The sequence below is a fragment of the Podarcis liolepis genome, assembly GCF_965112155.1.
Source record: "Podarcis liolepis genome assembly, chromosome: 9".
NCBI lineage: Eukaryota > Metazoa > Chordata > Lepidosauria > Squamata > Lacertidae > Podarcis > Podarcis liolepis.
This window is the reverse complement of record NC_139564.1, coordinates 17,028,457-17,055,512: the sequence shown is the minus strand read 5'-3', so window position 1 is coordinate 17,055,512 and position 27,056 is coordinate 17,028,457. Positions and strand designations below refer to the sequence as shown.

The window sequence follows — 27,056 nt, the reverse complement described above, 5'->3', positions numbered from 1 at the left end:
ATCGCCGAAGAATTGATGCTTTTGAATTATGGTGCTGAAGGAGACTCTTGAGAGTCCCATGGACTGCAAGAAGATCAAACCTATCCATTCTGAAGGAAATCAGCCCTGAGTGTTCACTGGAAGGACAGATCATGAAGCTGAGGCTCCAATACTTTGGCCACCTCATGAGAAGAGAAGACTCTCTGGCAAAGACCCTGATGCTGGGAAAGATGGAGGGCACAAGGAGAAGAGGATGACAGAGGATGAGATGGTTGGACAGTGTTCTCGAAGCTACCAGCATGAGTTTGACCAAACTGGGGGAGGCAGTGGAAGACAGGAGTGCTTGGTATGTTCTGGTCCATGGGGTCACGAAGAGTTGGACATGACTAAACGACTAAACAACAACAAATATCTTTCCCCAAAGTGTCATGCAGCTCCTGTTCTATATTGTCCTCCTGCTTTCCATCAAATGCCTCTTGAGCTTCCTTGGCCTCAGCACTACAGCATTCTGGAGCAATGCTCCACTGCTGCATAGTGGGAAGCTCACCACCATTGAGAAACCCAACAGAGGGAACCTGACCAATAAGCACCTGGAATTCAAAGCCAGCCTTTTTCTCAATGAACAGCATCTTATCCCCATTCACTCTTTACGAGATGGCTCACCTCCCACACTGAAAACTATTCCTCGGAAACTGAATGCTAACACATCCTACACCTACATTTCCACCACAATTACAGCTGTGAAACTGTCTAACAATACTTTTATGGGTGCTGTACACATGTAAGGAGACAAATGCAAAACTGAAGGGGAGTTGGCATTTTTGCTGTATAACATTGTTCATTTGTCTCCTACAAGCCCGCTACAAGAACAGTAGCTATGAATTCTAAAGAAGGAAAAATAGGAACATGGGTAAAAAACGGTCTGCAGTGTCACATATGTAGCCCTGAGCCCAAATTTATTATTATTACTAACCATTTATTAAACCTATTAAGCATCTTATATATAAAATATAAACAGCAATACATTATACCATAGGAACAAAGAAAGGAAATTAACACTAACACTTTTTCATACAACACACACACAAAACGGGCTCTCTTCCTTGTAAGAACCTGAGGAAACTTTGGCATCAAACTAACAATAAAACAGTATCAGTTTTGTCCATCAAAAGCCTGGGGGGAAGCAAGTCTTTACTTGGCCAATGTCAATGAAGGCAGACCTCAGCGGAGAGAGCATTTCACAGATGGGGAGCCACAACTAAGAAGGCCCTCTTCCTTGCCGTCACCCTCAAAGCCTCCTTCAGATGAGGCACTTAGAGAAGGGACTCTGTTTAATATATACAAATCCAGCATTTGAGGAAGTATCAAAAGCAGGGCTAAGCACAAAACCCCACAGTTCCTTTATCTCCATGCTGCCCTTTTGCAAACTGTGACAAGGACTATGGTTTTAAGTACAGTCAGCTGCAATTACCAAAAGAAGATGGAAGTGGAGGAAGAAGATAGACTTGTCCGGATTCTGTTTCAGCTAACACAGTGCAGTTACTCAGCATGCTGCAACAGCTATCTTTGGAAATTAGATACCATGCAATTTGATTCAGCATCTTTTCTGCTACAAATTCCATTTCACTTCCTTAACTGGAATTATACTCTTGTGCTCCTTTATGTAAGTGACATTTTAAGGTATTTCTATTGTGCAAGTCATCCCTAAGCACATAAGATGCCAAATGGAGGACTGTTGATTACTTGTCATAATGGAACGAAACAAAGGAGAAAATAGTGTATAATGATAGGCCTATCATCCAGAAAACTCATCAAGGGAATTCTCCCCCCTCGCCCCCCAATAAAATGCTGTCCTGCCATGTTCTGTTCAGCTTTACAAAGACAAATGCAGGCAAAATTGAAGCATACGTTTGCTGACTGAATCTCAAGAGATATTGTAGAAAATAATTGTTATTCTCGTCCTTCGCTTACTGTCATGGGCACAGAACATTTAGATAAATTTAATTATAGATTCTTGTGGCAGCAACAATGGCAGCAACATTGTTACCAGGGATACTTTTTAATGCAAGCCCAAAGGCAAAAACAAAACTCCGATTTATGCAGCCGAGTTCTTCACAGGAAAAAAAATATGAACTGAAATTGTACAAATTACAAAAAAGGATGTAAACATTACTTGATTTGATCTAATAGATCCATATCACATTTGCCATTCTCTGTAACAGCTAACTAACATAAGCACTTTTGAGATGTTACTTTTACAGTTACGTAAACATGGGGGAAGGGAATAGGGACACATTTATGTCTCTCCTTCCCACCAAAGAGCTCAAGGCAGTATACGGGGTTCCTTCCCCTCCATTTTATCCTCAAAACAACCAGGCTGAGATAGTCATAGGCCAAAGTTACCTAGTGAGCCTCATGACCAAGTAGGAATTTGAACCTATATCTTCTTGGTCCAAGTCCAATACCCTTAACCACTTCACCACACTGTAATGATGGTACACTATACATTTCAAGTGTGTTTTCTTTAATGAACTCTAGTGCCTGGCACTATTTGAATATTACTCTATGTAAGTTGAAACACAACAAATTGTTGCTGTGCATCCCCAGTCACTAAGAGGAGTGCTCCAGGCAGCTAGCCTTATAGTGATTTTAGAAGCTCACATTAAGAATGCTCCACACAAAGGCAGGCAGCCCTTAATCTCAGCCCTTACAGCTATAAAGTACAGCTAAGAAACATTTCTGGAGCGTGAGAAGTGTGTGTGTGTGTGTGTGTGTGTGTGTGTGTGTGTGTGTGTGTGTTACGTCCCTTCTCCCCATCCTCCTGAAATCTTCTCTTATAGCAAGGGGACAGGATGCTCCCAGCCTTGCAGAATGCATTCTGCTGACCCTAATCCTTACACATGGAATACACCACTTGCTATAAACGGTTAGGAGCTTACCATTACAATTTACCAAAATTTCTATTCCAAGTCAAGGAAGATGGACTTCCAGCAATATCTCTAGTGTTAAGAGTCCTGCAGCCACAAGGAAAGTTTTTATCTTCAAATAGCTCTTATTCAACTACATAGACTGGATATAAAGTTCAGAATTCCCATGTGGAAAATCTGCATGCACAACTCAGTACTTTCTGTTGTTGTTACTAATCAAAAACTTTTAAGGTATATTAATTTTAGCCCTACATTTTTTTAAGTGTCAGGATGATATGCTTAATGGCAAAAAATACAAGTGAACTCCCTATAAAATGCAAATTAACTCTCCTCTTTACTGAGTGCAGGATAATTATCTTTCAAACATAATGAAATTTTAATCAAAGAGATGCTGTGCCACAAAAGTAAATGGTTTGTATTTAAAGGCAGTGCCTCTGCAATAGTTTTTGACTGAAATCAATGTCCATGCTTCTGTCTCTATTCAACTCGCCCATGAAAAACTGGTTTTCAATTTGGACTTCAATGAGCAGTATAAATGTTGAAACCCCAACAATAGCTCTATTATCTTAGATTTCCACAGTGCTGTAGCTAAATGACTTCTGAAGTACTATTGCTCTTGCCTGGACAGTGCAACCAACAATCTACTTTGGTTTCATTCCAATTTACTTAATTAAATATAGATAGATCATATTCTGCCTTCAGACATGCCTGAGCAACCTCAATTGATTTCAGCTCCCATTGATCAACTATTTTGTTTAAAAGTGAAATGATCAGTGGCTTAAGCCAACGTGAGGAGGTAAATGCTGCTTCCGAAAGAGTTGTGAGCACTTGAACCAAACACTTTGTGACTTTTGCTTTCTTTATGTTTTAAATACAAAAGTGGAAAAGAATATAGTAGTGTTCAGGCAAGATGCATGAAATCATAACGCAAAATGGGTTCCTCCAACCTATCCTTTTGTGGCTTCGATCCAGCATCAATCAAGCTTCACCAGGTATTCAATCCACAGTATTTTAATATATTAATGAATACTTTTCTATTGACAGTTACATTTGCTTTGACCCACTTGTACCAGGTACCCACAAGTACAAGGCAATATCCATGGACATCTTCCAGCAAGCAGAAGCTGTATGAGGACTGTGGTCTGATGAATGTTGGCCTCAAGTCCATCTTTCCCAAACTCTGCCCCTTTATCTAAAGATTGTGGCTCTTAAAGGGCCAGCCCCCTGGACTCCTGACAAACACTTCTTTGCCTTTCTGTGGCATCCCCACCCAGCAGGTGTTGTAGCCCAGAAAACTCTTGATTCCTCCAGCAGGCCATGCTCAGGAAGCAGGCTCGGTGAGATTTTTCAGGCTTCTCCAGGTTCTGTGGGCAATCAACCTTGGGCCACCTGAAACACCATAATTTGAAGCCTGGCCCAATTCCACAGTTAGTGACACAGCAACTCTTGACTTGCCACCTCATCTGCCACTGACTTATGCTCAAAGGCATAAAATTTCACACATTCTACCACAACAACACAGGTTTGCCTTCAGTTAGTTTATATTCAAATAGGAGACACAGCAAACACCGTCTCTCTGATATCTGCACCTGCATGATCATGAATTTAACATGTTCATATATCAGTTGTACACCTAAAAATCTGAAGTGTGCCCCTTACAATAATTATGGCTGCAGAGATCTGTAATACAAAGGTATTCTGGCACTGGCAGTGCACTAGAACGAAATTTCATTTTCCCAATGGCTACTACAATGGATCTGCACTCTTATATTTTGTGAAGCATTGTGCTATACCAAGTATTTACACTGTTACATAGATGCTACATAGTGACATAAATTACCATAGATCATACCTTAATATCTCTACAGTGAGCATGGGGGAAATGAAGGATTTATTATCCCTCCATGTTACATGAATTATTGAAGCTTTACAACCACATATAGTTCTTGGTTCACTTGCAATAACAACTTTTCTGTTTGTCTATGGAAGAAAAAGATGCAGATGGTGCTCTGGTATAAACCACTGAGCCTCTTAGCCTTGCCGATCAGAAGGTCAGCAGTTTGAATCTGTGCAACGGGATGAGCTCCCATTGCTCTATCCCAGCTCCTGCCAACCTAGCAGTTCAAAAGCATACCAGTGCAAGTAGATAAATAGGTACTGCTGTGGCGGCAAGGTAAACAGTGTTTCCGTGTGTTCTGGCTTCCGTCACAGTGTTCCATTGCCCCAGAAACTGTTTAATCATGCTGGCCACATGACCCAGAAAGCTGTCTGTGGACAAAGGCCAGCTCCCTCAGCCTGAAGCAAGAAGAACACTGCACCCCATAGTCACCTTTGACTGGACTTAACCATCCAGGGGTCCTTTACCTTTTTAGCTTATAAATTAGTGCAGAGATATAGAGTAAACAAGTGGACCACATGTGGCAAAGAGGCTGAGCTAGAAATCAGGAGTCCCTGGTTCAAATCCTACCTCAATCACTAAATGGCCTTATGCAAGATACTATTTTTACAGTCTTGGGTCCTCTACCTGCCATACAGAAATACATAAACTATTAACATAATATGTTTAACAGGACTGACTTAAGGAAACAAAAAGTAACTAGATGCCAAATACTTTAAGCACCTTAAAAGAAATACCTACATCCTACTATGAAATTGCTTACTGTTACAGGCATGGAAGTGATTGGTTTAACGGTAGTTAATCATGGAACTTTGGAGTGTCAGGCATAGCCCTATTGGCTTTAGCCCAAACGTAGCAGAGTTTTCCTGCACAGCGAGGAAGCTAGTTGAGGCGGTAATGACTAGTCAGCTAGACTCAGAAGAACTATTTACAGGATTTATTAAAAGGAAAAATAAAACCAGCAGAGTTTCTGCATACAAATAAAAGCAAAATAAATCCTCTCTTTCTCTCTCTCAAAACCATACACAGCACTTCTAACTCCTAACACACCTCACATCAAACTGAGCTAGCAATCCCTTGATAACAGAGTTGAGTGCTGGTCGTTAACCAATCAGAGTGAGTAGTTTCTAGGTCAAGCAGACCTGGGCTTTCTGCCAAGAGTAAATTGACACCAGCTTGAGTTAATTGTGTTAGCCAGAATCTGCAAGTTTCCCACGAGAACCAATTAACAGAAACTGAACAGTTAATGACAGCAGAGCATGTTGCTTTTCATTTATGAAAGTGAAAGGAAGAAGTTAGGAGTACATTTTCATTGTCACTGTCTCTTACTGGATAATATGCACATAAAGCAAAACTATTTCCTTTTAGTACTTTTGGGCATTTCATTTTTGAAGAGGCTGTCAAAAATATAAGTAAAACCCTTGCTTGCTGTCACTAATTAGGGGATTTGCAGTACAATAGTGTGCCAATCCAGTCCTCACTTACTGGTATGTACAGAGTTAAAGTGGACCCTTCGTCCATTTGCTGTGGCACCTGGCAATAGGATACATTATCGGAAGAGAATATTTTAAACCACAGTGAAGCAAGATAGAGTGTCAAGATTGTAATGTTGGCATTTTATAATGGTGCAGCCATTTCTTCACCATATACAGTACCCAATTCCTTAAAAAATGGTTAGTCAGTATGTAGTATCAGTAAAAAGGCCAAACCTTAAGCTGTATTAACGGATAACAACACATGGCTGTTAAATAAATGACACAGTGCAATATGTTCATTGGAGGGTGTATATACCTATTTTAAGATCCGCTAAGGAACAGATGATTGTTATTATATCCTCATATGCGAAACCACAGAATTCGAAGAGCATACTTTATTTTTCCCATGACTGTAAATTATAGGAAAACTATTTTGTTTCACTGTAGGAATATATGCATGTTCACAGCAGACTTTTACAGAATACTTGATATGAAAAGTCCAAACAATTAACCAGTAATGTAAAACAAAAGAATCTTGGCCATTTTGCAGCAATTGGAATCACTTAAAAGAGAAACTTTTTGAAAGAATGATTAGTTGAGATTAGTCCTAATATTACAATGCTGATTATTATTTGTTATTTTCAAGGGATCAAAAGCTGAACTAACACAGCAGAATTTGATTAGCTAGAATATCTCCATGGAATGTAAACCATTTGGCATAACATATTATCTTAATAACAGATGCTGACCTTTTGTGTCCTTTGCTAATTGTTTCTTATTTGAATGGTATCTCATATCATTTGCATAGTCTTTTAAACGTTCAGTAACAAAAATATATTTTCTAAACATCCTTAAGCTCAGCATCTTGTTACTTTCACAGACAATTTGGAAATGTGTTGTGCGACCAGAAGTCAGCAGAGAACGTGTATTGTCTGGGAGAACGGAGAAGCTGAGCTAGTCAGCACCATAAAAACAAAGAAGAGCCCTCTTGGTTCAGACCTTGAGGCCATCTTTCCCAAAATTCAATTTCCAACAACCAGACAGGCAGATGTACCTCATGCCCTGCTTTTGGGTTCCTCACAGGTATAGCCGATTGGTCAGTGTAGGAAACAGGACACTGATGAACTAGGCCTTTGGTCTGAACTAACAGAGTTCTTCTAATGTTCACCTGCTTCTGGAAAGCCCACAAGCCATCATCCCAGTAGTTATCTCCCCAAAGCTGAAATTCAGAGCTGCACTGCCTCTGGATTTCATTTAAGAACTTAACAATTTTAATGTTGGATCAGACCAAAGGACTGTTGAGTAACCCACCATCTGGCTTCCCACTGTGGTTCCCCAACTGTTGTTCAGAGGCATGTTGCCCCTGATACTGGCAGTGGCATAATATAAGTCATAACTAGGAGCCATTGATTCCTTTAATCTTCATTATTTTTTTCTGATTTTAAGCCATCTAGGCTGGTGACCATCACTAGCATAAGTTTAAATATGTGTTACATAATGAAGAATGTCCTTTTTGTCCTTCCTGAATCTCTCCCCATCCAGCTTTGCCACCCATCCTCCATTACTCTCCCCATTTCCCCCAAATTATCTATTTATTTTTATTTCATAAACTCATACACCACTCTTTTTTGTAAAAAGCAAACCTCAAAGTGGTTTACAGAAAAAGTAAAAATTGAACTGGCACAGCATTAGGGAGAGAAAACATGAGTGCAGTGGTACCTCGGGTTAAGTACTTAATTCATTCCGGAGGTCCGTACTTAACCTGAAACTGTTCTTAACCTGAAGCACCACTTTAGCTAATGGGGCCTCCTGCTGCCGCCGCGCTGCCAGAGCACAATTTCTGTTCTCATCCTGAAGCAAAGTTCTTAACCTGAAGCACTATTTCTGGGTTACTGTAGTCTGTAACCTGAAGCATATGTAACCTGAAGCGTATGTAACCTGAGGTACCACTGTATTCAATAAACATACCATGGTGCACAGCAGTTGATGGACACAGGCAGCAAGAAAGAAACCACCAGAGAATGCACAATTATCAGGGCCAGTTCCAGCTTGGGCAAGCTGACTTTGTAAGACCTATTGCAGTCGTTAAGAGTCGTCAACAGGCTCATCTCAGCTATCTGCCAATCTCCCATTCCCACCACCCTTCTGAGTAATACCCCTCCCCACCTTCTCACTATATAGAAGGATCTGGCAACTTCTGTTTCAGTGTATCTGAAGAAGTGTGCATGCACACGAAAGCTCATACCAAGAACTAACTTAGTTGGTCTTTAAGGTGCTACTGGAAGGAATTTATTTATTTTGTTGGGCCCCATCACTGACAAGGTCCATGACTTTACTGGGGCTGTTGCCCAGTGACTTGTCCTCTCTCTATGGTCACCATATGCATATTATTACCCAGAGTGAAACAGGGCTGCTGCTGCTCCTTCTTCTTCCATCCGTCATGATCACTTGCTTAGAAGAAATAAGTGAATAGACCATGCCAGCAAGTAAGAAGAGCAGAACCAGGAGCTCCAAAATCATTAGGCCCCTTGCTAGGTTTGCGGCCTTTGCAAGCTCTAAAGGATGCTGATCCCAGGACTGGCCCTGTAAGTGGTCATCATAGTGGGTCAAATTATTGGCTCATAAAGTTCAGTGTAAACCATGTCAAGAAAGATGGACTGTTATGGGGCAAGACACTTGGAATACTGTGAATACGCCCTCTGCCTGGGGCTGTGGATCAGTAGTTACATGTGGCATTCATCCAAGCCAAATCGTAAGATCCTGATAACTGGACCAAGTGATCTCTGTTCCTGTTGTAAGGCTGTTCAGCTTTAAGCATGGATTTAAAGAGCTCACACAGGACAGAATTGCTCATCCACTTCAATGTTCTACTTAACTGAGGAAATTGGAAAAACACTTAAATGGTGCAATCATCTATTAGGAATTTGACTCCACACTGTCATTTTGTATGCTTCATTTTTATCTCTGGAAAATATCTCCAGCAGTTATATTCAATTTCTATATAATGCATGTTATCTTACTTTCACTTTCAGGTGTTATCTTTCCTTTTTTTAATACCACCAGCAGTATATTGCAGAAACAGTGATTACTGCATTGCCTTTGTGAAGGTTTCCACAATGAAAAAGAAATTTAGACTTTCCAAAAATGTTCTCATTTTTAAAATGATGCATGACAAGCAAATCACAAATTTACTTTGGCTTCTATAAACAATACTCATCCCATAATGGTATGGTAAAAAAAATATATATATACTGTTTCTATAGGCCACATATCAGTTTTTCACATGTACCCACTACACGGTTGGAGCTGCTTCCTTCTGGTGCAATCAAAAGTGGTGGCTGTAAGCCTCTGAGCACTGGAAACATGGGGCCGGCCAACTGCCCTCATAACTCAGTTATCAACCAGCTGAGAAGCAGGTATGGTTATCATCAGCAGCAGCATCACTTTTAATTTGTATACTGTCTTTCTGCTTTACAATACCCAAGGCAGTTTACAAGCTGAAGAAACAAAGAATTTACACCTTATAACAATCTAATCCAATACAAAAATGTGATAATAAAACATAACTTTAAAATAAGCAAATAATAATAATAATAATAATAATAATAATAATAATAATAATAATAATTTATTTATACCCTGCCCTCCCCAGCAAAAACCGGGCTCAGGGCGGCTAACAACCAATAATAAAAACAAGTTGATTAAAATACAATTTAAAAAAAGATTAAAATACAACATTAAAACATAAGGATGCAGCCTCTTCATAGGAGGAGAAAAAAGAAAGGGAATGCTATTAATGGAAGTTCCAAGATGGCAGCGCATTTATACGTTGCGGCTCTGAGCTCCCAATACCTCACCTACTCACGCACAAAACTGGTAAACATTGGGCTCGCAAGAAAAATAGAGATAACTAGAGAGTTTCAAAGGTCCCACTGTATACCAAACTGCATAGTAAGACCTCCAGGATCTCTATGGTCTTGAAAGACCTACATTGGCTCCCAGTATGTTTCCGAGCACAATTCAAAGTGTTGGCGCTGACCTTTAAAGCCCTAAACGGCCTCGGCCCAGTATACCTGAAGGAGCATCTCCACCCCCATCGTTTTGCCCGGACGCTGAGGTCCAGTGCCGAGGGCCTTCTGGCGGTTCCCTCATTGCGAGAAGCAAAGCTACAGGGAACCAGGCAGAGGGCCTTCTCGGTAGTGGCGCCCGCCCTGTGGAACGCCCTCCCACGAGATGTCAAAGTGATAAACAACTACCTGACATTCAGAAGACATCTTAAGGCAGCCCTGTTCAGGGAAGTTTTTAACGTGTGATATTTTAGTGTATTTTTGGTTTCTATGGAAGCCGCCCAGAGTGGCTGGGGAGGCCCAGCCAGATGGGCGGGGTATAAATAAATTATTATTATTATTATTATTATTATTATTATTATTATTATTATTATGGATAGTCGTCTGGAGGGGGAAGTGCCGAAAGAAGCGAAAGAGAAAAGAGCGAAAGCAAAAATGTGGTTGCAGAGCTGGTCTGTTAACCCGGCTTCGAAAAAGACCCACCAGACCAGTAAACAAAGTAATCTTCAACAATCCAATAGTATAGTATAGAATAATATTAAATATCAGCATATAAAAATTAAACAGAAATTAACTCTTAACAATTATAATAAATAATTTCTAAACTATAATCAATAAAACAAAGTCCCATCCAATTGGCCCTGCTCACAGGAAGCCGCTGGTCATTGTGACAGACTCCTTTGGGAGGAAAAGGAAGCTGGATATAGATCAAGTGAAGATGATGATGATGATGATTAACTTTATATCCCACCCTTCATTCCAAAGGAGCCAAGGTGGCAAACACACAAGCAGTAATAAAACCTCCTAAAAACAATTCCAATACAGATGCAGACTGAGAAAGATCTCTAGTTTAAAAAGCTTGCTGAAGGGGAAGGTCTTCAGTAGGCACCAAAATGTCAACAGAGATAGTAACCGTCTAATATTGCAAAGGATAGGTGCCATAACACTAAAGACCCAATTCCTATCTGGGGGAAGCAGACCTCTTGATGAGTTGGTATCTGCAGAAGACCCTCTTCTGCACTGTGCAGTGTGATTGGTCAGGTATACAAGGGGAGAGATGATATTTTAGGTATCCAAGTCCCAAGTCGTACTGGGCTTTATATACCAGAACTAACAAATTGAACTTTGTCCAGTCAAGAACTGGAAGTGATCTTATTGCTTTTAACGAAAATTATTGTTTTTTATTCGATTTTGTTCTATTATATAGGAAATCAGATTGGTGAGAAGCGGTATAGAAATCTTTTCATTTACAAATAAATAAAATGTAAAACTACAAGCAGCTCCAGTGCTGCTGTGGCTGCCTGGGGAACTTACCTATTATACAACATGGCAAGATAATTAACCTCATGGTACATCCCTCCTTACTTGACAAAGTAGGTCCAGTTGAACTCAATGGGGCTTACTTCTAAGTAGACATGCACAAGTTTGTGTTGTTAATCCACTACACGTCCGTCTCATGAAAGAGCTGTCTTAGTTTTCTTTGTGCGCATGTGCACATATTGCATTATTTCAATTTTATAATGTTTTATTACTCGCAAACAGCATCTTGTAATAATGTATTTGATTAATCCTCACAGCTGAGTTGAAAATCTGTTTCTGCAACCTAATTTGTAATTATTGAGAGGGAACTTTAATTCAAATGCTGCAACGTTCCAAATTACTAAATTAATTTTGTCTACTTTCACAGATAGCATTAATGCTTAAGTGTTTCTGCTCTTTCCTGTAGTCCATTAAATTTCTCCAGATATTCCTACGTGGTTTACAAAGGGTGGGCTCAGTGACAATTTGCATTGAACATCATTTTTTAGTTTGCTTCTCAAAGGCTTTACATTTCGCAGGGAAATCATTAGGTCTTTGTGTTGGGATTCCCTTGTTCTCTTTAGCAATAAATTTATGACTAATTATGAGCATTAATACCAAAAACTTTGAATTCCAAAACAACAAAAAAAGATATACAGATCAATCCTTTATTTATCTACTTAAAAGTAAGCCCTGCTGAGTTCAATTGGACTTAATTCTAGGCATTTGTGCATAAGGACTGTAGCCTTATGGTGCAAAGTTTGAAACATAAATATGGCAAAAGTGTTACATATCCATATTTTTGAGTGTTATTCATTAATTATTGTAACTGATACACTAAATAGTGAGATTTCCCTCCTAAATTGTAATAATTTAGTCTTTATTGCAAGATTAGGTACTTTATTATTAAATGAATATTGCATTCCATACCTATGTTGTAATACATATAAAAATAATTCCCCCCCCAGCAATTCACTTTTTTTCTCTTAGCAAGACAGACAAGCATTCGAAACTTATACACAGACTTCCACTAGATTGACTCAGAAGGAACTAATTGATGAAAAAAACAGAAATAGTTTGGTCTATTTTTCCAAATGAATTTGCCAGGCCCCTGTCAAACCTTCAATCCAAGTGCACTAGAGGAGAAATAAGAGAGGCACCTTCCTCAATGTCTTACTTCACTGTTGGGACTAGATAATCATCATGCAGCCCAGGCAGGTGAGTTCTGCTTAAAGGGAATTGGGTAGATTGGCTGGATGAATAGAGTGGGTGGGCCAGTGGGCATAACCGAGGTACAGTGGTGCCCCGCAAGACGAATGCCTCGCAAGACGAATGCCTCGCAAGACGGAAAACTCGCTAGACGAAAGAGTTTTCCGTTTTGGAGGTGCTTCACAAAACGAATCTCCTATGGGCTTGCTTCGCAAGACGAAAATGTCTTGCGAGTTCCTGCGGGTTCCCCCCCCTTTTTCTAAGCCGCTAAGCCGCTTATCAGCTGATCCGATAAGCAGATAAGCCGCTAAAAGCCGCTAAAAGCTGCTAATAGCGCTAATCCGTCAATGGGCTTGCTTCGCAAGATGAAAAAACCGCTAGACGAAGAGAATCACAGAACGGATTCTTTTCGTCTTGCGAGGCACCACTGTATTCTGTATTTTGAATGAGAGGCAGAGGGGAAAAGTTATTAAATCAACTTGATGACAAATTGTCAAAATATCCATAAATGCCAAGTCCACTGGTCAATTTTCCAGAAAATGTGATCTGGAGTCGTAAACCATAGCATTCCAAATCTTTCTTCTATAAAGGCAGCATTTTTTAATCCAAGCTGGAAAATAATTCAGGAGCCCTGTAATGTTCACCTCTTCTACGAGGTCAGCTTTATGAGCCCTCAAAACTCATACCGGGACCTCAGCCAAACCAACTTTATGAGCATCCTTAGTAAGCCGAGTCTGTCACTCAGCAAATCAAAATATACAATGAATGGTTCTTGTTTTAATCAAAGGATTGCCTTTGCCAAAAAAGAACAAAACTGCATGTATTCTCTTAACCCAAATTCTGTGTTTAATAATAAATCATGCACATTGAGATGCAGGTTAATTTCCAAGAAGATTAGGCTTTAGTGACCATTGGCCCAGAGCCTTAGAAGCATCGCTTAATCTCACTGTACTTTCCAGGCTTGCTCATTTGCTTACAAGTTTTTACCTGCATTAATTAAGCCTAGTAATTCATTTTATCAAAAATGAAAGCATAGCTTTCCAAGGTGCCATATACTGTGTCACATATGCACACCTGTGGTCACACACAACTCTGAACACTAACAGGGGAAATGAAATTTATTTTGTCCACAAAATTCTGCAGTGTGGTCTCCCATTGCATTTTGTCAAAAACCATTGTGTAAAAAGATCTGCGTAAAATTAGCTTAGCATTACCAAGACTTGCTGTTCACCATGCCAAGGGGTAGGGGGTCAAGTGCATGCTGGAAATTAATACAGGACTTTCCGGATGTGGCAGGTAAAATTGCAATCAGCTGTGCATCTGGCACTGGGCAATCACACACACACAAAACCCAGAAGGCTGTGAAAATGCTCTAAAGTTCTTGGGTATAGAGCTAGATTAGATGTAGCCAAGTCAATACCATACAGAAGGAAATGTGCTACCTGCGTAAATCAGTGGACTATTTCTGTTGTGCCATCAAGGTAACCTTGGCTTCCCAGATAGCTGTGTTTGAACAGCAATTTAGCATTATTCTGGTTGGCAATATGTTTTATGAGAGTGTTAACAGCTGCCACACAGCATAATAAAAAGCATCACCAGTTCATTACAATAACAAATCTGATAAGGTGCTCTCCTGTTCAGTAAAGCAGCTCTTTCGATGTTTCTGCCCAGATAATGCACAAGCAGCTTAATTATCTACTTCCTTCCATCTCACCTTGCAACCCGGGACCTATCAATCACACACTTGAAGACTTAATACAACCAATTTAGATTACAAACAGAAACAGCATGCACCATATCCCCTGGAGAATGGGGATAAAGTTTTCAAGGAGGAGCAAAACTCTCAAGTTTTCTATTAAAAAAATGGCAGCTCTGTATCAAGCCCCGCCCTCTCCCCAACTTGCCCTATGTCCTGACATCATTATGGCTTGTGATTCCTCACCAGTGACAACCAAAATGCCAAAAACTTCATTGCAATAATAATAATAGCAGAATGAAAAGCTGAATTGGATGTAACTCCATTTTGATGGCCCCATGGTTACATTAGGGCCCTCTACATGATCCTCCCAAACTGGGCATCTGAAGAACTGAAGGGGCTTTGTTCAACTAGTTAAGTCATGTTATTTGCACCAATTAAGAGAAACAAAATCTAAACTCTCTGGAATTGCTTTTCAGCCTCATCACCAGTTTTATGGTGAATATAATATGTCATTTAATTCCTCCCAGGATATTTAATTTTGCCAGTCTTTTTAAACCTCTGCACCGTGTACCATTGCATCATATATGCTTGGTCACTGTTACAGTGGTGCCCCGCAAGACGAATGCCTCGCAAGACGAAAAACTCGCTAGACGAAAGGGTTTTGCGGTTTTTGAGCTGCTTCGCAAGACGAATTTCCCTATGGGCTTGCTTCGCAAGACGAAAACGTCTTGCAAGTTTGTTTCCTTTTCCTTAACACCGTTAATACAGTTGCGACTTGCCTTCGAGGAGCAACTCATAGAACGCGGTGTGGTAGCCTTTTTTGAGGTTTTTGAAGACTTTGGTGATTTTTGAAGCTTTTCCAAAACTTTTCCGACACCGTGCTTCGCAAGACGAAAAATTCGCTAGACGAAAAAACTTGTGGAACGAATTAATTTCGTCTTGCGAGGCACCACTGTACTTGCAGTACTGCAAAGGAAAGTTACTGTAACTTACCAAAAGTAGTGCCGTGGTGCCACTGGAGTGCCAAGACATAAAGTTTCCAATTAAAAAAGAGCTTTCCTGATTAATGTCCAGGAATCCAGTCTCTCACCCCTAATTTCCTACAGCAGCAGAACTATGATTTGTTACCTCATCCCTTCATATGTGAACACATGTGGGAAGTTTTCAGTTACTATATTTCCTTTAATACTGTAGGCTCTGCTCTATCCCGAGTCTAAACAAAATGCCCAGCACCATCACAAATCTGCTTGGGCAAATGAATACATTTTAAATTGGCACCAAATAGAAAGTAAAGTAGGTATCGGCTGTATCTGGGATAGAAGGGCATTCCAAAAGCAGGGCGCTACCAAAGAGAAGGCCCTTTCCTGCATCCTGATTGGATTTTACTTTGATTCTGACTTGATTTTAGGATGTAGGATGTATTTTAATTGATTTCTTGATTTTATGGTAATTTGTCATATATTTGATGTTAGCCGCTCTGAGCCCAGTTTTGGCTGGGGAGGGCAGGGTATAAATAAAATTTATTATTATTATTACTTATTATCCCCATGCACTGCCCTTCTCTCAGAGATATTGAGAGGGGCAGGCTTCTACAGGGAGAAGAAGCAGCATAACAGCTCACTCAAAATAAACATGGAAATGGCGGAGACAAAAATAGATTGTGTGAATCAGTTCTCAGTGGAGCTGCACTCTGTTACACTGACATTTTATTATTGTGGTTTGTCAACGCTGATCGCATCAAGCAACAAAGCATAGTCTCACTGAAATCCTCAGCATACAAGAGACCTTTATTACGTATTTCCAGATTCCTTAGATTGTTCCTTGCAAGGCAGCATGAGCTTTCATCTGGCAGCCTGTGATCAGCCACACTTAGAAGTGCTTTATTTTCCAGAACACAAACTAGCTTCCTTTTTTGGTGTTCTCAGCTAGGACACATCCCTTCCATTATGTAGCCATCTCAATATGTCTCTGGGCTTTTGTGTGTGTGTGTGTGTGTGTGTGTTTTTATGAATATGTTTGGCGCTTCCTACCAAGCTAAAATAAAGTTCACAAGAAGTTTTAGCATCCGCATTCCTTCAACAGAGGCTTGCTGAACTGTCACCATAGCAACACCAAGGAGACTTGGAATGTTTGCCCCAAATGTCAGTGCGCTTTTAAAAATTGTTTTATTTCTATGAATTCAAACAACAAATCAACTCTGAACAAATGTCATACAGCAGGGTAGTATGTGTGAAAAAAATATAATCTAGGCTTGAAGTGTTCAAAGTCTCTAGCTTATTAGCTTTCCGCTTCATCTTCCTCTGAACTCACCTGTAAATGCTGTTGGAGAAATATAATACAAATTTGCACTGGGGGAAGTAAGTACTATGGGAGATCAGGGAGACAAGTATGACTTGTTCTGCATTGCCAAGGTACTTGATCCTACACAAAACATGATATTCATGGTTCTCACATCATTCACTGGGCTTTCGTCTTCCAGTGGTTAATTGTGCTTCTTCCCATATTATCCACCCAGTAATTCAATCTGCTGCATGAATACAAGATCAGGTGGCTACACATTTTGACTAGGGGCTACACATTTTGAGTATTACGCCAGTCTAAAGGGAGCTCTAACCGGCCAAGAACCAAATTCCTATCTTCATGGATGTACTGGTAGAATCCAACCTGACTGTATTTATTTAGAAAAGGGATCTTGTGGGTTATAGGTAGGTGTTCATTGAAACTGTCAGTTCAGTGTGCTTTTGTAGTGTGTGTGTGTGTGTGTGTGTGTGCGCGCGCACACACACACACACACACAGGGAATAATAATATTTTATTATCTTTATTAATTTATGCCCTACTTTTGCTATCACAGCTCACAACTAAATATACCATAGGCATATAAAACCATTTCTTCTGCAGAAAATTTCGACAACAATGCACCCATAAAACAACTTTATAGCAATGTCTAAAGGAAAATGATTTAGCTTGCCAAGGGGGAGAAAACGCCACAGTTTATATGCTCTGCCAAATCTTGGTGTGGAGGCTGTTTCAAAGCTGGGCCACCAGCTGTGGAAAGCCACCCCCTTCTTTGTTGAAACATCCCTTCAAGAAATCAGGGTGTTTATTGCCATCTTCTGTCAAGCTTCTCCTGGCCCATAGTATTATAAACCGGAAAAGGCAAGCATCCAGAGATTAAGGTGGCTGCATAAGACACTCTGTTGTTGTGCAACAGCACCAAAACAACTTTAATTGTGCAACCTAAATTTTCTGCTATACATAGCAACAGTCAGAAGCGCTTGTTAAGTCAGTTATCTGAGAAGTAAGTGGAGGAAGATGCAGTGTGTGAATCCTGATAGGCAGAACTTATTCTCACTTTTTGCTAAGCAAACCAGAAGTATATTGTAACGTCTCACTCACTGTTTGGTCACTTCAGTCATTTTTGGCTGTTCCTTCTTCTTTCCTTCAGCAGTTGGTTCAATGGGAGTAAGCAGCACAGCAGCACACGAGACTATAGACTGGTGTGAATCTTCCCGGCAAACTGCAAAATAACAGTAATTTGGTTACCACCAATGCATTTCTGGCTTTTCCTTCCCGACATTATTTTAAACATGGGCTTCTCCACTAACTGTCTGAAGCGATATAGTCCAGCAACAGGTTCACTGCACAAGTTTGCCGGTTGCATGCTTCAGCTCTGAATTAATGGGAGAATGGGAAGTTTAAGCAGTCCTGACATATGTAGCTTCTTAGTGCCTGATGTCCACATTAAAGCCTCAGCTACTCTTGAATGCTACATTTCAGAGCTCAGATGCCATTTCAGCATGCAAGATACCACAAATCATGGAAGACATTGGGTTTTAAAAGGCTGTTATACTTGCAGTTATAAGGAACTTGTGTATTCATACATCTTGTGTGTGAAAGTATATACAAGACACTAAAGCAGGGGTGGCTAACTTGTGGATCTGCGGATGTTGTTGGACTACAGCTCTCATCATCCCCAATCACTGGCTATGTTGACTTGCTCTGCTGGGAGCTGTATGGCAAAAACAGGGTCAAAGGCTCTGCACTAATGCCATGCTTATTTTTGTTCTCATTTATGAAGTATATAGCCTTCTTTTCAGTCTTTTCCAGTAAGGCCCAAACTATGAAAGCATCTTGGATAATCAACTGTGAGCAAGGAAAACCTATCATGAAGCACAAACATAAAGATTTCCCCTAAGGTGAACTTGTGATTGAAAGGGTTAGCATTATTAGCACCATTTCTTTCTCTTTCTTTCTTTCTTTCTTTCTTTCTTTCTTTCTTTCTTTCTTTTAAAGACATCTGGGAATCATAACTACCTGACAGCTGTTAGATGTATCTGAAAGTAGATGGGAGATTCCACACAGTTCCCAGTGGTCAGGTACGTAGCATAATAAAAACCAATGCAACCTACACTAATTAGCAACCCTGCTGAGATAACTGAATTATTGCTTGCTTATCATGTACTTAACTATAGCTTTTGCCCACTGAGTCACCTCCCTGGGGCAAAGATGGTATAAGAGTAACATTCACAGTGTTCTGCTATTTGTTAAACATGATCTCCCGGCAAACATACAGGAAACCTTGACCTTTATGTTCTAGCTATCACTGTTCTCCAGCATCAGGTTCAATCGCAAGTAGCAACTCAGCCAGCCCTTCTTCGTCCTCAAGTTCAACCAAAATTCATGGCTCCACAGTTTATGTACCAAATGCTGACACCACTAATACACCAATACACTAATACACTGGTGGGGAAAGGCCATAACTCAACAGGAGAGCATCTGCCTTGCATACAGATGGTGGTATTCAGCAGTAGTTGTACTCAAGAGTAGAACAACAAGCAGAGAGTTGAATACAGCCCAGAAAGTTCCAAACTCAATCCCTGGCATTTCTAAGTAGGGTTGGGAAGACCTGAGAAGCCTCTGCCAATCACTGTAGCTCTCAACTGCATATACAGCCTCCACTGATACAAAAGGTTCCCTGCTGCAGATGTTTACACTCACAAAAGTGAGGTGCAGGTGTGTCTTGAAGCAGGACATGGAAGACCAGCTTTTAAATCCCCACTCAGCCATTAAACTCACTTGGTGATCTTGGGCCAGTAACTGCCTAATCTACTAATTCCCAGCCTAATCTACTTCTCGGGGTGTTGAAAAGAAAAACTGCTCCCTCATTAGAGGAAAGGTGAGATATGAATGTAATAAATAACAACAAGCAGAGATGAAAGAGTTGCATGGAAGAGTCATATAAAAATTCAAGATTAAAAGCAGCTAAAACTATTTTCAATCAGAATGGATAGCTGGATAGAGTAATGTGATGTGCTATCAGCAAAAGGTGAAAGCTATATAATAAAAGTGTCAGACAGAAAAGGAGGATAGTTTAGAGGCTGTCAAAAAGAATGTCCTCTATTGGTTTGTTGCTTTATTGTTTAAAACAGTGTTGCGTTTTATTGTATTATAACACACAATGGGATCATATGACGAATAAAACGTCCATATATAAAAATTAATGGCTTCGGAAAATGAGATTTTCAACTGGCACTGAACAGACCACAGTGTGGGTGCCAGGGGAGCCTCTATGGAGAGGGCACTGCGTCACTGAAAAAGTTATAAAATAATTAAAACTTACAAAGTGCCTGGCTGCTAGACCATGCCAAAAGCCCATCTAGTTCAGCCTCCTAATTCATGTTGGCCAACAAAACACCTATCAGATGCCCATAAGCAGGATATGAGTGCAGTAGGCCCCTCCCCACTTCTGATCCCAGCATATCAAACCCCACTTGTGATTTGACTCCCTCTTTAGGAGCCACCTGCCTCACCTCATATGCCAACCTTAGTCCACATATAAAGGAGGGTCTTGTCTGATGTACATCTGCCTAGGTTCTTAGGTCATCCTCTGAGGCGCTCTCCCAGGCACCCATGCCAAATGAAAGAATTTATCCAGACTAGGAAAGAGCTGCAATTTATTGAGTTCCTACATTTATGTGCTGTCTTGCAGCCAAAGCACTCAAAGCAGTTCCTAGTTTAAAATCACAGCTTACAATCTAAAATACATTATTTGAAAGGGAAAAGGGAAAGCAAATATGTCAAATGACAGCCGCCCCAGCTGAACTGGTGGAGGGAGCCTTGCTGACCCATCTCCCCCTCAGAGACAGACAGGGGAATGGATGCTGACGGAGGCAGCATTTGGGATGGTAAGGGGAAATGGCCCTTGAGGAGGACCTTTGGTTTTCCAATTATTGGGTACCAAAGGACTTTAATTAAAAACATTGATATTTCAGCGTTGTTATTTCTCTCTCTCTCTCTCTCTCTCTCTCTCTCTCTCTCTGTGTGTGTGTGTGTGAGAGAGAGAGAGAGAGAGAGAGAGAGAGAGAGAATTATTTTTCTTCTTCTGCTTTAAGCAGGTGGAGGCCAGACCCTATGCGGGCTGAGCATTGCAAGGTAAAAATTTAATACATACAAACATACATAGCACCCTTAACAGGCCCATATTTTATCTTACATTTCAACATTACAGAAGCAAATGAAACTGATGGTGGTTAGCAGCAGTGGAATTGCTACAGAACTTCTGTTTTTTAAATCATTAGTTACGAGAATGCGATTACAGACGACAATGATCCCCAAAGGGTTAGTTGCTATAAATCTGCAATTAAGCCACAGGCCAGGTTCTTTAAACACTGCAGTCACAATGACAAAATTGTAATTACTGTAATAGGACCATTACTACCAAATGAATTACATCCTATGAAGCTTTATCTGTTTTCCTGCCTTCTTTCACAATAGTCACGAAAGAATACAGTTATATCTACTTCGTATTGTCAAGAAAGGATCCCAGTGGAGAAAATGCTGACTTACATCATCCTAATAGCTGGATTTAATGATACCAAGGACAATTGATTTGTGCTGCCGCCATCATGGTGAAATCCATAAAGAAATCAAGCTGTTCAATGCTATACTTGGTATAGAAAAATACTTGCCCCTGAATGTGTAAGTAATGCAATTTTTAATATTCCATCCTATACTGCTCTCCATGTTTCTATGACCTTTATCCTGGAAAGCTTAAGTATACATGCAAATTATTTACTTTAACATTGAAACTTACGTTTTGCTGACATTTCTGTCACAACTGAGCAATGCAAGCATCCAGAATAATGTTAAAATTCATAAAGCTACTGTTTTGGCCAGACCCTTGTGAAAACTACAAGGATCAAAAGGATCCAATTACCTCTGGGGATGTTAAGAAGTTCTACTGTACAAAAGAAAACAAACACACTGTATATACAGTACAGTTCCCTATAGCTGTGGATGTCTGTTTTTTGTTTGTTTAGTGGGTTTTAGATTTTATTTTTATTCAACTTTTTCCAATATATAAATAATAACTTCCTCTTTTACCCCTCCTCCCACCATTTCAACATGATGTGCTAATTGTTGAAGGAACTAAATGCAGAGGTTAATTTCCTTCATGAGCACCCCATGCAGGAGATAAGCCAACAGGTGCATGGTCAGCCAAGCCAGTTGCTATGGTAATGGCCCACTGCCAACTATATACCGTATTTTCCGTTCTATAAGGCGCACCAGACCACAAGACGCACCTAGTTTTTGGAGGAGGAAAACAAGAAAAAAATATTCTGAATCTCAGAAGCCAGGACAGCAAGAGGGATCGCTGCACAGTGAAAGCAGCAACCCCTCTTGCTGTTCTGGCTTCTGGGATAGCTGCGCAGCCTGCATTTGCGCGCACACATTTCCCCTTACTTTTTAGGAGGGAAAAAGTGAGTCTTATAGAGCAAAAAATACAGTAAGTGATTGGGGAATGTCAGCTCTTCGGTCAGTGAGTCTGTCTGTGTATCGGAGTCAGTCTTGTGAAGTGAATGAGTCTGTCTGTGCAACGTTTTGATTTGCTGTAGCAACAGAAATACTTTATACTTGTGTGCATATATCTGCAAAGGCTACAAGTTGTATGTATAGATCAATGTCCAGAACTCTATTACTGAAACCTTATATTCTGCAAAAAATATTCTGCTATTTTGGACCTAAAGCTGTCTCGGTGTGGTGACTGGAACTGGGGGCGAATTCCACTGCATGGGTATCTAATCTCAGATTCCCAACACTAATTTGCGAAGGAAATTTGATATGAAGGAAAGAAGTGGGTGCAAGGATGCAGTCATTTTCTACTTACTGAAATAGTAGTACCTCCATCTTTCCTCTCTCTCTCTCTCTCTCTCTCTCTCTCTCTGTGTGTGTGTGTGTGTGTGTGAGAGAGAGAGAGAGAGAGAGAGTTAGAGTTCAGTACCTCAACTATACAGTGACGTGGAGCAATTGCTTTGGTTTCTCCCCTTTCATCAAAACTCCACCAGGAGACAGTCTGTCAATCAGGTAGAGGAAATCTGTGCAGTCAACCACACATGAGGTTGTGACACACCTGGCCACACTGCAGCCATGACAGATAGCACTAGGAGCTGCCCCAGTTCAGTGCGGCTCAGCTCTTTGCCAGCAGGTTTACCAGTGGCAATACACAATTGAACAAGAATTCATTAAAAACATTTCTATGGTGTGATCCAAAGAACAGGGAAGCACACCCACATTATGAGCTCCCATACATTGCACACAACCAACGGGGCTTTTTCCTCTTCAATACTCAGCTTGTACAGAAGAACAACTTAGCATTAAACTATCAAAATGTCACATCATTATGTAATGGAGCTTAGAGCAGATATATCATTAAAGGGTTGGTAGGTCCTGAGATAATGTGATGCTGGTGCTTCTGGTTTGGCAGCATAGGAAAAAGACAACCCTGATTACGTTTCATCGAGCTATTATTATGCAGGAAGATGTCACAGTTTAATGTTTCCAGCATCGTTTTCTGTGAGATGTTTTGTGGCCTGCTCATTATGAAAAGGGGGGGGGGCATAATCCCTGCCAGTGAGCTATATGTGTCTGTGGTATATTAAAGCTCTGAGCCCAAATAAGAAGGAATTCTGCCAAATTGCTGTGGACATCATGATTCTATGGTGCAAGTATGTATTTTTACCCTTGGGAAAGGTCTCCCCCTGCCCATTTTGGTCTGTTTCTCAGGACTTTCCTGCAACTGTGCCTAATGGTTGCTAGAAATCATTCTTTTTTATTGCTCAAGCCCATTTGCCTACTATAAGAAAAAGAAAAAAAGAAACCACAGACACATTATTTTTTTTACATGTTGTACCACTTTTCAAGCCATCTAAGTCTTTGTGAATCCAAAAACGAGCCAAGCCACAAATACAGTGGTGTTTCGCAAGACAAAAATCCGTTCCGCGAGTCTCTTCGTCTTGCGGTTTTTTCGTCTTGCGAAGCACGGCTATTAGCGGCTTAGCGGCTATTAGCGGCTTAGCGGCTATTAACGGCTTAGCGGCTTTAAGAAAAAGGAAACAAACTCGCAAGAACTCACAAGACGTTTCGTCTTGCGAAGCAAGCCCATAGGGAAATTCGTCTTGCGGAACGACTCAAAAAACGGAAAACTCTTTCGTCTTGTACGCTTTTCGTCTTGCGAGGCATTCGTCTTGCGAGGTACCACTGTCCATGTGACTTCACATACTGCCCCAGTCTCAAGGAGAGAAGATTTCCAGTGGGCAACCAGAAAATTCTTTGCTTATAATGCACAAGCCGAATTTACTAACAATTTAATTGCCCAGATTAAACTGGACCTCATTGAAACACATTTAGCTGCATTTTGGAGTGCATGATCACACACATTATTAGAACTTATTTAGGAACATACTACTAATTAGTTCACTAAACCTCTACTTATAAGAACATGATTTAATCTCTAGTGTGCAATTACCATCTTAGTTGATTGGAATTTAGGAACATGTCTAAAACTGATACTTGACATTTGTCCAAGGAACAGCAGTTTAACAGAAAATATTTAAAGGTGATTGCAAAATGTTCCAAATTCTAGAAATTTTACACATCTTATTGCACCTAGAGTTGCACTGAATATTTCCCAATTTCTTGGCTGGAAACAGTGCTTTTGGGTGGGCGGGCTTGGAAATGTTTAGTGACAAACCCATTAATTGTGTGAACATTCACTTTCACAAAGTGGCTGGGGCAAACCAGTCAGATGGGCAGGGTATAAGTAAATAATATTAATAATAATAATTAACTGCCATTGTATTCTCTAACTGATCCTAAGCAGCAATCTGCCAGGTTCTATGGAGTTGATTTCTTCTGAAAGAATTTGGGTGCTCATTTATATTAGGCTGGAATATTCAGAAATAAGGGGCAAACCCCTTATGGAGTTGGGTTGGGCTGTGGATAGAAGATAAATTTGTTCAGTTTACATTTTAAATAAAACAGTCCTAATCTGCTTGTCCCAGACTTATATGCAGATAGGAACCCAACCATTAATAGGCTTATGAAGTTCTCGGAATTCTGTGATGCAGTTTTGGTATTTTAATACAGTGTGCAGACAAAAGTATGTATTTAAGAGGAAATGCATGGGAAACCATACGAAATGTGAATTTTAGGGGAAGAATGTGTACACAAGGCGTTCAATCTAATTGCAAATTGTTCATGCATTAAAAAAAAAAATCCATTACAGGAGAGCTATGATGGAGCACATGTAGAACTGATACAAAAAAGGAAACAGAATGATCTGGCCCAAGACTGGACAGCCCTTCAAACAGAAGACAACTTCCAACACAGGACTGTCATTCATAATGTAGAGCAAAGGCCATCCAAGTAAAAGCGAAGCTTCTCATTAGATGCATTCTATGCAATGTGTATTGTGGGGTAAACAGACTGAAGTGAAGAAACGTTTGTCCCATAGTCTTATTCATATTAAATACAACTTGAAAAAAGAAAAAGCATCAAACCAAACCAAAGTTTCTAAATAAAGATACACATTCGGTAATGATTTCATTAGCAAACTCATATGTGGTCTAAACAAAGGAAATTCATTAAAATATATGGTCTGATCATGCCACAGCCTAATGAGCCATGTTCACAACTAAACCATGGTTTGTTTTAACTACGGTTTGGCATTATGTATGAGAGCAACAGCACTGCTTCACTGCTGTTTGCTTGACCACCCAACCCCAAATGCTCACCAGTCTGCAAAGGCACAAAGAAAGGAGAATGGTGGGATAACAACCTTTGGAGAAACAAGTTGTGGCTTGCTTGTTCCTTCTATGAGATGATGCATAGTTTGTTGAAGAAACCATACTTAAACAATGACTTAGTGCTAATGTGAGAAAGCAGTCAATGTACTCAAAGACAAGCCACTCACGGGCTCATCCTGCCTTGAAAATATCAAATTTAAGCACCTGCTTAAGAGAAAAGAAATTTCCTTAATTAGGCCCTAAGCCAGAGCTTTCCAAACTGTGTGTCATGACACATTAGTATGATGGCTACAGTGTGTAGGTGTGTTGCACGAACACTCCCCGTGCACCTTCCGTTGCTAGAAAAAGGTTATCAGGCTTCCTCTAACTCAGCCCTCCAGATGTTTTGAGACTACAGTTCCCATCATCCCTGACCACTGGTCCTGCTAGCTAGGGATCATGGGAGTTGTAAGCCAAAAACATCTGGAGGGCCGAGTTTGAGGAAGTCTGGGTTAGTTTAACCTCCATCTTGCTAGTAAAACTGAATTACTGTGTCGCAAAATGATGCATGTCTAAAAAGTGTGTCACCAACATGTAAAGTTGAGGAAGCTCTGCCCTAAGTAGAGCTGTGTCCGTGTCTGTGTGTGTGTGTGTGTGTGTGTGTGTGGTGTTTTTCTATGCCCACATAGCTGAACATTGCAGTGCAATTACATTTCAGGTGCTGAGCAATACCATTGTGACAATTTTTGCTGTTATTAGATACTCTGTGGTGTATTAGTTCAAATCTGGAAAATCAGAGAAGTTTAAAATAGAAGAGATTTTCAAACCAATCTCCCTGTCTATTGATTTCTCCCCCTTTGCAATAACTTCTCCTGAGCTTTCTACATCTCATTTTAAACAGTATTATCTACCATCAACTTAAATAGTCTTCACCTCCACAGAATTGTAACCTCTGGATGATGTTAACTGGTGCGACGCAGCATACACCTGACCCAAGTCTCTTAGAAATATTCTCATCATCTGGGGAATTTTAAGTAGCATTTCAAACCCAAATAATTTATCCTCATGAAAAAGTATGACAGGTCTTTAAAGAAATAAAAGCAGCTTCCTTTTTCAAATTCTTCAACACACATTATTAAGGCATATTTGATGCACACAGAGACATAAAATGAAGAATATGGCACCTTGTACTTACATGCTGTCATTTCCATGATTCTGTACCAGAAATAATAATGCCGATTTTAACTAATTTCATGCAAAACATTCATCTATTACAACAGTTATCTGAAGGACAGTGTACACCTTATAATGCTGCTATATTAATTATCCACATAAATCAATAGAGAGAACACACAGTTAATTTTTAATCATTAATTAATTGTTTGGCTACTTTTCTTACTAAAGCTCAAGGCTTAATTAGGCAACAGAGGAATACTTT

At 40.2% G+C, this 27,056-nt stretch overlaps 1 protein-coding gene across 8 annotated transcripts in view; it reads right to left on the bottom strand.

Annotated features, from left to right (window-relative positions):
• CCSER1 (coiled-coil serine rich protein 1) overlaps positions 1–27,056 on the bottom strand; it is a 704,602-nt gene that overhangs the window by 477,114 nt on the left and 200,432 nt on the right. For all 8 annotated transcript variants that reach the window (XR_014515539.1, XM_083458653.1, XM_083458656.1 and 5 more), the window contains one exon: positions 17,952–18,072. Coding sequence is in view for 7 of the 8 variants with exons in the window: in XM_083458653.1 (XP_083314779.1) it covers positions 17,952–18,072 (121 nt within the window). In the remaining variant the exon portion in view is untranslated. The remainder of the gene's footprint in view (positions 1–17,951; positions 18,073–27,056) is intronic.